General features: G+C 41.1%; 1 protein-coding gene across 1 annotated transcript in view; it reads left to right on the forward strand.

The window, feature by feature from the left end:
- OTC (ornithine transcarbamylase) overlaps window positions 1–11,551 on the forward strand; it is a 61,289-nt gene that overhangs the window by 14,175 nt on the left and 35,563 nt on the right. The window contains exons 3-4 of the mRNA XM_077765268.1: window positions 734–815; window positions 9,780–9,867. Of these exons, the coding sequence (XP_077621394.1) occupies window positions 734–815; window positions 9,780–9,867 (170 nt within the window). The remainder of the gene's footprint in view (window positions 1–733; window positions 816–9,779; window positions 9,868–11,551) is intronic.

An 11,551-nucleotide genomic window follows, 5' to 3' on the forward strand; every position in this document is an offset into this window, starting at 1 on the left:
TTCACACATGTATGTGTGAGAAAAGTATAGCTGGGGCTTCATCTTTAGGAGTCTTAATGCCCCATGTTGTGACAGAGTAGCATTGTTTCTAACTGAGAAAACACTGCTGAACCAAGCATCTTCAAGGTCATTGAGCATTGATAGGGCTTTCCATCCAAAAAGATGGTTCCAGTAGGAAATATTAACATACTTGGGAACATGTGTTCAGGTTGAACCCAGAGCAACTAATATGTTGCAATTACATGTCCATAAGTTGTAGGAGTTCCTGTTCCCTTCCTCCTGTCTGTACAGAACATGAAAAAAAAAAAACCCATAACACTTTATTTTATTTTATTTTTTTATTTTTTAATGTTTTTATTTATTTCTAGGAGAGAGAGAGAGAGACAGCATGAGCAGGGGAGGGTCAGAGAGAGAGGGAGTCACAGACTGAAACAGGCTCCAGGCTCTGAGCTGGCAGTCAGCACAGAGCCCGATGCGGGGCTCGAACCCACGAACCGCGAGATCATGACCTAAGCGAAAGTCAGACGCTTAACCGACTAAGACACCCAGGCGCCCCAAAACCATAACACTTTAAATGCACTTTAAAAATAGCATTTTGAGTGCTTATTTGGAAGTAGTGGTTAATTATTCCACATTTTCTGATAATGTAAGGAATAACTTTTGAAACATCATCTTTGACATTGGATATAAAATGTATTTTTCATGTTAGCGTATTCTTGTCCTTAATTTTCAGTATCTGCCTTTATTACAAGGGAAGTCCTTAGGCATGATTTTTGAAAAAAGAAGTACTCGAACAAGACTATCCACAGAAACAGGTGAGTCCACCAACAAGCTCATACTTGTGTTGAAGAGGAGGCCAGGATCTGGGAGGAACCGTCCAGTGGGGGAATTTGTCCTTCTCTTTAGCAACCACAAAGGGAAAACACTCACAGGGAGGAGTGGGGCAAGCCTCTGAATGCTCTGTTTCCAGTTCTCAAAGAAGCTGTAAGCAGAAAGGTTAGTGCCATCTTTAGGAATTCCATGAACACTTGGTTAGAAGTCCCTAAGCTCATTTTATACTGAGCTTTTCATGTTCAGTACAAAATGTGAGCGGACACGAATTCTTAGCCCTCAAACTCATGTGGGCAAGAAATGTGTATTTTCCCACCACGTAAAGGATTTTTTTCTTACTTGTACCAATTTTGCAGGATGGTAGAAACCTAATCTTCGCAATGTTAGGCAATCCTCAGTCATTTCAGGGTTTACTTTGTCAATTTAGGCTCTCCTATCCTTTTCCCCACGGTCATGGTTAAGTCCCAGAGAATATGTGAGTAAGACATCTAGGGCTCTGGGGCTCTGGTCATTGGTTATCAGGACATCATCATCAAAAGTCCACACTGGAGTCGGCTGAGACTTCTGTATCCCCATTGGACATTGGCTGTCTCCCATTCACTGTGGAGTTTGCTTCACTCGGATCACAATACCTGAAATATTTCTTGGTTTGACTCTCTCAACCTCTTGGCAGTCCTTCTTACCATACTGGGTACAGAGATACTTCAAGGCTTTCTCAATCCTTCCTTCCTCAATGTGGGTGCCACAGAGTTCTATAACATGTGTTGCCTCCTAGAACTCTATCTTAAAGGCAAGATACAGGTGTCATCAGCTCTGGGGTTCCCCGAACTCATCTGAAATTTCCTTCATGTTCCCACCCTTCAGTGTGTGGCCTGGAGGGGACAGACAACAGGGGACAGTGTCAAAGGTCCATCACTTTCTATTTCTTTTGCTGCCTCTCTCTCTTGCTCCTCTTTTCCGCCTTCCAGTTCCTAGTATTGGAGGCTAGGTGATAAAGCAGGAAGAAAACAAACTGGCTTTGACTTGCCAAGATTTCTTTCAACTCTACTGTTTGAGCCTGGGATGGCAAGCTATTAAAAGTCAAAACTTCTTTTTTCTCAAACTATTATCTCTGTAATGTTTCCAAAAAGTCCATTTTTAAACTCATAAGCCACACACCACCTCTTTTCTTTCTCTCTGCATTTCTGCTCTATCAGACCTCCCTTGAATCAATAACATGACTGCCCAAATGGACAAAGGGATAGGATCAAGAAGGAGGAACCACAAACAAAAACATTGGTTGATTCTTCAAATAGCTCATCTGATCTACAAGCATTAGGGCTTTCTAGGATTTAGAAGCAAACAACTACTTCATGCAATACTTGCCTTGTAATGGTCAGTAATGAGGTTCACCAAATATATAACAAAATAAAGTTCAAAGGGATTAAGTGACTTGGTAAGTTCACTTACTTAATACAAATAGCACCAGGATTCTCAATTTCATTGTTCTTATTCATGCACTCCCCTTGCCTCTTGACAGGAGAAAGGAGGGTGAGGGGAAACATTTAAGGTGTCACCTGATCTTTAAGTCCCAGGAAGAAAACAGATGAGAACATTTTGCTCTTTTAAGATGGCCCCTTTAAGAAATATGTTGACATCTGACAGATAGTAAAGGAAAAATGAGTATTGCATAAACAAGTCAATAATTCTCAAATTCAGCTCCTTTTCAACAGCAGTCTTCTATGAGCTGGACAGAATTTTATTTTATCAGTACATAAGAAAGGCGTTCTTTTTTGAAGTCATCAAAACAATTGATTAGTACAGAGACATTTATCTATTTTAAGCTTTTCTAAAATTAATTTTTCTTAGTTGTCAGTGTTTTCTACAACCTTTCTCTGCTCAAATGCTATTTTTGAAATCAAATATCCAACAATAAGTGATCAGTTTTGCCACTCACAGATATTATATGGTAGTTAAGCTATTAATAAAACCAAGAGTGAAGACGTAATAAGCCTTTGGATGCAGACCTTGTGCCAAGTGGTCTACATTAATTACATGGATTATCTCACTTAATCCTTATGACAATTCTATGAGGGTAAGACCATTGAAGAAAATCGGCTGAAACTGGTTCAGCAAATGGCCCACAGACACACAGCTAATAAATGGTAGGCCGAGGATTGGTAGCTATTATTAAATGTATTTTTTTAAAATATCTCATTTAATTTGAACAGGTAATTGTCATGCTTTGTCCCAGCAAAATTGTTTCCATGGATGGCATTAATTGCTTTGTTAAATGATGGTTTTCTATACAGAAGTGCTCTGAAACGTGCACAAAATTGCAACCTGTAACAACAAATACATGAGAAAAGGAACGTGTGACCATAAAAAGTTATGGTTCACAAGTATTCCTCATTATCCTCAATAAGTATCCATTGCATCCAATTATCCAAGGGTCTAATTGCATACGGCATCCTGCCAAACTCAACAGTAGGAGAATCAGAGTAAGTCATTGCTTTTAGTGCTTCCAGAAACAGTAACCGCAACCTAAACCATAGCAGAGGATTTCTGTAATGCATACATGAATCTTATGAGTTGTCCTTTGGCACAATTTTCCATCAAAACCTGTTACCTTGGTATTTACATTTTTTAGTTTTGTTTTTTTTTTTTAAATTTTTGAGAGAGAGAGAGAGAGAGATGGGGGGGAGGTGCAGAGAGAGAGGGAGCCACAGAATCCAAAGCAGGCTCCAGGCTCCGAGCTGTCAGCACAGCCCGACATGGTGCTCGAACTCACGCACCACAAGATCATGACCTGAGCCAAAGTCAGACACTTAACCGACTAAGCCACCCAGGCGCCCCATGTTACCTTCGTATTTAAAATGAAAATAGGATGTAATTAAAACTGTCTATTATTGCCCCTGATTTGTGCCGGTCTCCTCATAGGAAAGTCCTTGAGGATTCCATCCCAAGTCTGAGTTGCAGAGATACAACACTATTTCTGCTGATGTTAGGGAACAGAATAAAACTCACCACCCAACTTAAGCCATATTAATTGCTTTTCACGTAGTATTTTTATTAAGTGTAACATGCTTATAGAAAAGTGCACAAATTAAGCATCTGTAGTTCAATGAATTCTTACGGTAAATACATCCTTGTAAGTAATACCCAGATAGAGAAATAGGACATTAATAGCACCCAGGAGACCTCCCTTGTACCTTCCTCCACTTGCTACTCCCCCTCCCCAAGGGTAACCATTATCTTGGCTTATAACAGCACAGATTAGCTTTGTCTGTTTTCAAACTTTATATAAATGGAATCATTCAGGTTATGCTCTTTTGTGTGTGGTTTCATTTGCTCAGCATTATGTTTGTGAGATGTACCGACATCGCTGTGTGTAGTTGTAGATCATTTAGTCCTCATCCACTCTTTTGCGTATGCCTGCCAGGCAAACTGCACAATTCTCCTGTGTGCCTACTGATGATTATATTCTTTTATTGCAAATTAATTGAGCAGATAGACGGATACGTTTATTAATCTCGGTAAGTGCAGTAGCTGATAGAAAAAAATGCACAGGGCATCCTAAGAGATGGTTCTTTTCATTATTTAACTTTGGTATTTCACTTTCAAGGTGACATAGAAGCTGGCGCTCTCCAAGCTATTTCAAATGTATCATCTTTACAAAGGTGACAATATAAAAATTGTGATACTATTCTGAGGTATGAAAGTGAAGCACAGAGAGGTTCGTGACTGCCTTAGTTCTACCAGTGAGAACCCTCAGAGCACTCATATTTCCAGTGTATGAATTCTAATTATACCTCTTCTTCCAAAGCTTGCAGGGATCTGTGAGGAAAAGGGTAAAATCAGATGTACTCTTATTTTCCCAGGAAGAAATTAAAATATTAACAGAAGAAACGCTTTGTCCAAAAATTTCCAACACGAATGCATGAACAAATGACAGATAAAAGCAGACTTCTCTGGATGAAGGGTGAAGAGGGAGGAGAGCCCTGTCCCTCTGCCCTGCTCTCATCAGCAATGGCAGCTCCTGGAGGCTTCTCCGAACCTCTGACCCCCTCCCAAAGCACTTATCACCAGCCGGGTCCGATAAGCTGGCAAATGCTTGACCTGTGCTTTTAAACTGGGGTCTGAGGCTCCTTTCTGACCAATGACCACAATTGCTGAGGAAATTCCTTCTCAGAAACAATGTCGCTCCATCTCATCTCCTTTGAGAAATGCTGAAGGCTTGGACTCCTATTTCTTAATGTTTTCTATAACCCTTCTTCCTACCCCTACCTCATAAGTCCAGGCTTGATGCGAATCTTCTTTATAGCAGAGAGAGAGAGACAGATGAAAAGGCAGCAACCCGATCCTGCGTTGCTAACAGCAAAATGACTTCCAGTCACAGTATGACTTGGAGCAGACCTGCCAGGAGGTCTTAAACTTTGTCTGAAACCTCCCTCCATAGTCTCCAACCCTCAGTGACATTCATCTCTGTTCGAGGCACGTAGTAGGTGCACAAGGAATACTTTCTTGATGAGTGTGCAGGATTCACCTTTGCTTAGGTGATGCTCCCTATTTAGAAACAGATTAAATACTCAAGAGTGATTAGTGACTGTAATCATCACTAAATTCCATTAGCTCACTTCACACATAATAGGAAATTCCGTTCTTCCCGTTAACAGTATTAGGAGATGTTTGCAAGTAAACAGGCCCCTTCCCAGAGTCAAAATCCCTCCCGCATTCATTCGACAAGTATTTGTGGAGCACTTACTATGTACCAGTATTTATTCTAAGTTCTTGAGAATGATACATCAGTGAACAAGACAGAGGCAAATTCCTGCCTTCGTGGAGCCTATGTTCTAGTGGAGACACAGACAATAAAGGCGAGACATAATAAATAAGTGGGTGATACAGTATGTTGGAAACAAGGAGAAGAATGTTCCTGGAACTGAGGGCAAAACATGTACTCCCTTGTTTGGACTTGGCTTTTACTCTGAGTGAAATGAAGAATTTTTGGAGGGTTTTGAACAGAGGGACATGATCTAACTTGCATTTTAAAAGGTTTAAAAATAACCTGCAGGGATTGGGGGTGGGGACAAGACAGAATCAGTGAAATCTGTTAGTAGGTAGCTATAATAGATGGAGGCTAGGGCCAGAGTAGTAGCCGTGGAAGGGATAAGAGGGACAGATTCCGGGTATATTTTGAAGGGATAGCCAATAAGATTTCTGATGTATCAGGAAAGAGAGAGACACTAAGGATGACGTCAAGGTTTCTGCCTGAGCAACTGTGAGCAGGATGGACAAAGTGGAGCAGGATAGAGGGGGGACATTGAGAGTTCAGTTTTGGAAGCATTGTGTTTGAGATGTCTACTGGACACATGAACAAAGCTGTTGAAAAGGCAGTTGGCTATTAGTTTGGAGTCTGGGAGTGAGATGTGCCCTTGAGATATTTGCGAGGCATCAGCATATAGATGGTATTTAAGGCCATGAGACTGGATACGATTATAGAGACAATGAGTACAGATGGAGAGAAGAGGACCACGGACTGGCCCTGGAGCACATCAACATTAAGAAGTCCAGGAAAAGAGAAGGAACCGGCAGTGGAGATTGAGAAGGAGCAACTACTAAGGTCGATGTAAAAGCGGGAAGGTGTGGTGTCCCGGATAGTGGTTGAAGAAAGTGTATCAAGGAGGAGGTGGTGAACAACTTTGTTTCTCCTAATTCATGAAAAATGAGAACTGAAATGGCAACCAGATATATTATTGGTAACCTTGAGGAGAGAAGTCTTGGTGCAGTGTTGGGGGGGAGGGGAGCCAAAGCCTTATGGGGACAGGTTAGAGGGAAATGAGAAAAGAGAACTGAAGGGGGAAAGGAAAAACAAAGTTTTGTTGCAAAGGGAGCAAAGAGTTAAAGGGATACTTAGCAGGGGGAAATAGGGATGTGGACGTTTGCATTTGTTTTTTGAATGAGTGTAAAATGAGAATAGCATATTCATGATGAAGGTAATGTAAGGGAGAACGGGAAGAATTACTAGAACAATGTTGTTGAGTACACAAGGGGGTATGGCTTTTAGTATGTGGGGCATGACAAGTTCATCTGTACTTTAGAGGAAGGGAAGTAGAGTATATGGGTATAGATGCTGGCAGGTGGGGAAATGGATGGAACATAGAAGTTCTCTGATTGCTACTTTTTTCAGTGAGGTATCAAACAAGGTGTTCAGTTGACTGCTGGCTCTACTTTCAGAATAGATTAAGAACCCAATCACATTCTCATCATTTCAGCAGTTACCATCCTGGTCCAAGCTGCCAATTCTCACCCAGGTTTTTGCACACAGGTGTAGTGACTGGTCTCCATGCTTCCACCCTTGCCCCACTACAGATGTTACATTAACACATAAGCCCATCACGTGGCTCCTCCCTCTAACCCTCCATGGCTGTCTATCGTACTCACACAAGAGTCAAAGTCGTTGCTTCCTCCCTCCCTTCCCTTTGCAGTCTCACCTCTTACTACTCTCCTCCTCACACACTGCACCCTCCATACCAACCTTCTTGTTGTGCCTTGTACCCACCAGTCATGACCCTTCCTAAGGACCTCAGGATATGCTCTTTCCACTGTCTGGTAGGTTTCAGTGTGTCCTCCTTGACCATATTAAAATTACAACTCATCCTTTATATTCTCTATCTCCCCTCCCTGCTCTATTTTTCTTATAGCACTTCTCAACATCTAACATGGAACATACTTCATTTACTCATTCAGTTTATTTTTAAACACTTATTTATTTATTTTGAGAGAGAGCGAGTGAGCACGGGTGCATGAGTGGGGGAGGGGCACAGAAAGAGGGAGAGAGAGAATCCCAAGCAGGCTCGTGCTGTCTGTGCAGAGCCAGATGTGGGGCTTGACCCCATGAACCATGAGATCATGACCTGAGCTGAAATCAAGCATCAGGCACTTAATCGACTGAGCCACCCAGGTGCCTCCTCATTCAGTTTATTATTTGTCTCTCCCCATTGGAATGTAAGTTCTATGTAAGCAGGGGCTTGTACCCTGTTGTTTATAATGCTTTTCCCAGTACCTAGAATAGCAGCAGGCACATTTTTTTAGAATGAATGCACACATTTCAGAACTATGCTGTGATGCCAAGGCCTATTGCAGTCACTCCACAGAGACAAAATGTGCCTTCCACCAAAATTTGGTTTGACTGTTGACAGTGAGGATGCCACACGTGCACCAAGAGGGTATGAAAGGTTTATTACTCACACAGTGTGGCTTCCTGGGTAGAGCAGGACTGACTCTGATGCTGGTCGCAAAGTGGCCATCAGAGTGTGGAAAAATGATACTGGCCTGGGCTTTTATTGTGGTTAGGAGGTGGGGCTGGGGTGAAGATTCCCATGCATAGGCCAGGCAGGTTTTGTTTAGTTTGAACCTCCTGCTAGTGCCAAAGGAAGGAGCGTGTGTACATTCTTACTACCTTGCCCAGATATAGGGCAGAAGGAGAAGAGAGAGCCATGGCTGGCTTGAAAGCTGGTAGCAGTTAAACATCATAAATTCAGTCAGCCTCTTTATTACAGGACCCATAGCAAGTAGGATTGTTAGTGTGTTTCTTGTTCTCTGATTCTCCCTGGGATGTAGCACATCACATCTGCAAGGGATCTTAAGGGCTCTAGGCAAACTGCCCCATTTTCCAGATGAAGAAGCTGAGTCCAGTTCCACTATGTGGCCTTGTCTTTGCACATTCCATTGTAAGTTAGCTCCGGGGCTGGCTCCCCTACGGCAAGCCCTAGGGCTGTAGATAGGCTCTTACAAACAATCTTGAACAAGTTTTTAAACTCTTGACTCTCAGAACCCTTGTCTATGAAGTTCTTATAATAATATCTACTGTGTTCTTGTTAGAGTAAAGCTTTCAATGGAAGAATGTTTATAAAGTGCTAACGCATGGTAGTGCTCTGGGAATAGTCATCGCCAGAGTCAGAACATAGTACCCTCTAGCTAAAAACCTAGTCTGGGCATATTTAAGTGAACACTCTTAACTAGCATAAAATAGGTAGAATAGAATTATTTCATTCCATTTCAGAAGCAACTACTTACTTAATTTTCAATTTTTTTAAACCTACTAACTCTATCAAGGTATAAAACACCCCCTAGTGCCCTAGAAAGTTCACAATGATCCTTCCTAACCAATCACCCTCTCCAGAAGCAACTACTCTTTTTAAAAAAATTTTTTTAATGTTTATTTATTTTTGAGAGAGAGAGAGAGACAGACATACACACAGAACGTGAATGGGAGAGGGTCAGAGAGAGACACACACACAGAATTCAAAGCAAGCTCCAGGCTCTGAGCTGTCAGCACAGAGGCCAACTCGGGGCTCGAACTCACAAACTGTGTGATCATGACCTGAGCCGAAGTCGACCCCTTAACCAACTGAGCCACCCAGGCACCCCAAAGCAACTATTCTTTTAATTTCTGCCACTCTATGGTAGTTTTGCCTGTTCTAGGTCTTCATATAAACATTATATGAATTATACATTATTATACATTATCTACTCTTCTGTGTCTAGCTTCTTTCACCTAGCCTAACAATCATGAGGTTCATCCATGTTGTATTAGGAGTTCGTTCTTTTTTATTCCTGAGTAGTATTCCATTGTAATCCATGAAATCCCACACTACGGTGTATTTTTCCATTTTCTGGGATGGACATCATTATATATTTTAAAGGATCAAAACCAGGCATAGCCTCCAGAAGGGAAGAATGCCCCATTATTGCTAGGTTCTGAACAACAGGGTGGAGAAATGGGCCTCCATCTGAAGGAGAGTTGAGTGTTTTTACAGAAAATTCTATCTACCTCCCTCAGTTCCTCATTTTGCTTTGCCTGGGAATTTCCTGGNCAATTGAGATGGTGCCAATTCCTTATAATTTTGTCTTCTACTTTAGTTCTTTTTTTTCAAAATGCTTTTCCCCCTTTTCTTTTATTGTAGGCTTTGCACTTCTGGGAGGACACCCTTGTTTTCTTACCACACAAGATATTCATTTGGGTGTGAATGAAAGTCTCACGGACACAGCTCGGTTTGTAAATCTTCTTCCCTTCAAAGCTCATTTCAGGATTGATGAATTTCAAAAAGAAAACATGCTTTTTTTGAAATAAGGTTTTCTCCTCTCAGTATTCTTTGTACTGTTCTCTGTTTTCCTTCTCTCTTTACCTGATGCTTTGAATGCCTTTCTCTTCATTCTTTGGTCAGTTTCTATGGGTTAAGATTTTTTTTTTCTTAGCAATTTGAAGAGGTTTCTGATTATAAAATTTCAAACTTAGGGAAACTTAGAAAGCATCAAGTGTGATGCATTTTACAGTTGAAGAAACAGATGTACAGGGAAACTGACATGTTAGGTGACTCATAACTAACTAGTTAGCATCGGAGCAGATAATAATATTAACAGCTAACATTTACTGAGCATTTATTATGTGTTAAGCATTGTTCTAACTTATTTAATCGTATAACAAACCAAATAGATTGGCATAAAGAGGTGAAACAATTAGGTACGTACTAGTTACGATAACACAAAATCTCAAAATGTCAATGGCTAACGTAGTATGGATGTTAGCCATTAGTAAGTAAGTATTCATTATTGATGTGGCTTTTCAGGGACTCCAAATGAGAATGGCTCTACCATTTTCAACATGTAGTTTCCAAGGTCATTCTGGGTAATAACATCCAGCCAAGGAGCAAGGGGAAGAGAGTACAGAGATGGGATACTTGCTTCAAACTCACCTTAGCAGGGAAGTGACACAATCACTTGCACACATTCTATTGGCAAGTAGGAGTAGCTCACCCCTACCTAGATAAAACTAGATGTAGGAAAAGTCTCTTAACAATTATATTATAGTTAAAGACTGAAACACAGAGCCCCCCTACTCCCCATGCAATGCTGTCACCATTAGAGCATGCTTGGATGAGAACTACAGAGCAAATGTCTTTGGTTAAATATTTCACCCTTGATATCAAAGACTAATGACTTTTTCCTGAAAATGATATGCCATAAACTAACTCCTTGTGACACTACTTTTTATGGAAGCTGCCCTAGTATATGCTAAAGAATCTACCTCATCTGAATTGCTAAAGAGACTTGAAATAACTCATCTTTCCACCTTTTAGTGATATTATGTCAGATGGGACAATGTTAGTATTAAGCAATGTTTGTGTCCATCTTCTGGATGCATGGAACAAAAAGAATAAATAAACATATATGAGTTTTTCTTCCCAATATGCTGCCACTGACTGGGATTACATTTGCCTAATAATCCTGCTTCCACAAAAGTGACCTATACTTCATTCCAAAGCAAATATTACAAGCTGGTTAAGAAATAACACCAGGGGCACATCTGGGGTAGAAGTTTCAGTGGGGCTCTTCCATATTGAACCAAGTGAATGATGGTGAATAAGTCATGTGTGAAGTAGTGGTTGGAAAAGGATATAGTTGGAGGAACAACTAAGCATCCAATAAAGAGTTAAGGGGGTGCAAATGGGCAGCCAGAAAGAGGTCAGCACCTGGAAATCAGTGGAGTGGGCAGGAGCCCAAAAGCAAGAGACAAATAACCAAGCATGGGTTGAAAGCTGAGAATGAGTATAAACATGTGCTTTGCTGTGTTTGCTCTCCACACAACAATTCCCATGCAAGTCCTTAGAGGAGCTCTACACAGATCCCAAGAACAACAATCTGCTCACAAGTTCCAACATAATCGGGACCTTTTAGT

This window comes from Crocuta crocuta, unplaced genomic scaffold (assembly GCF_008692635.1).
Source record: "Crocuta crocuta isolate KB4526 unplaced genomic scaffold, BGI_CrCroc_1.0 scaffold301, whole genome shotgun sequence".
Classification (NCBI taxonomy): domain Eukaryota; kingdom Metazoa; phylum Chordata; class Mammalia; order Carnivora; family Hyaenidae; genus Crocuta; species Crocuta crocuta.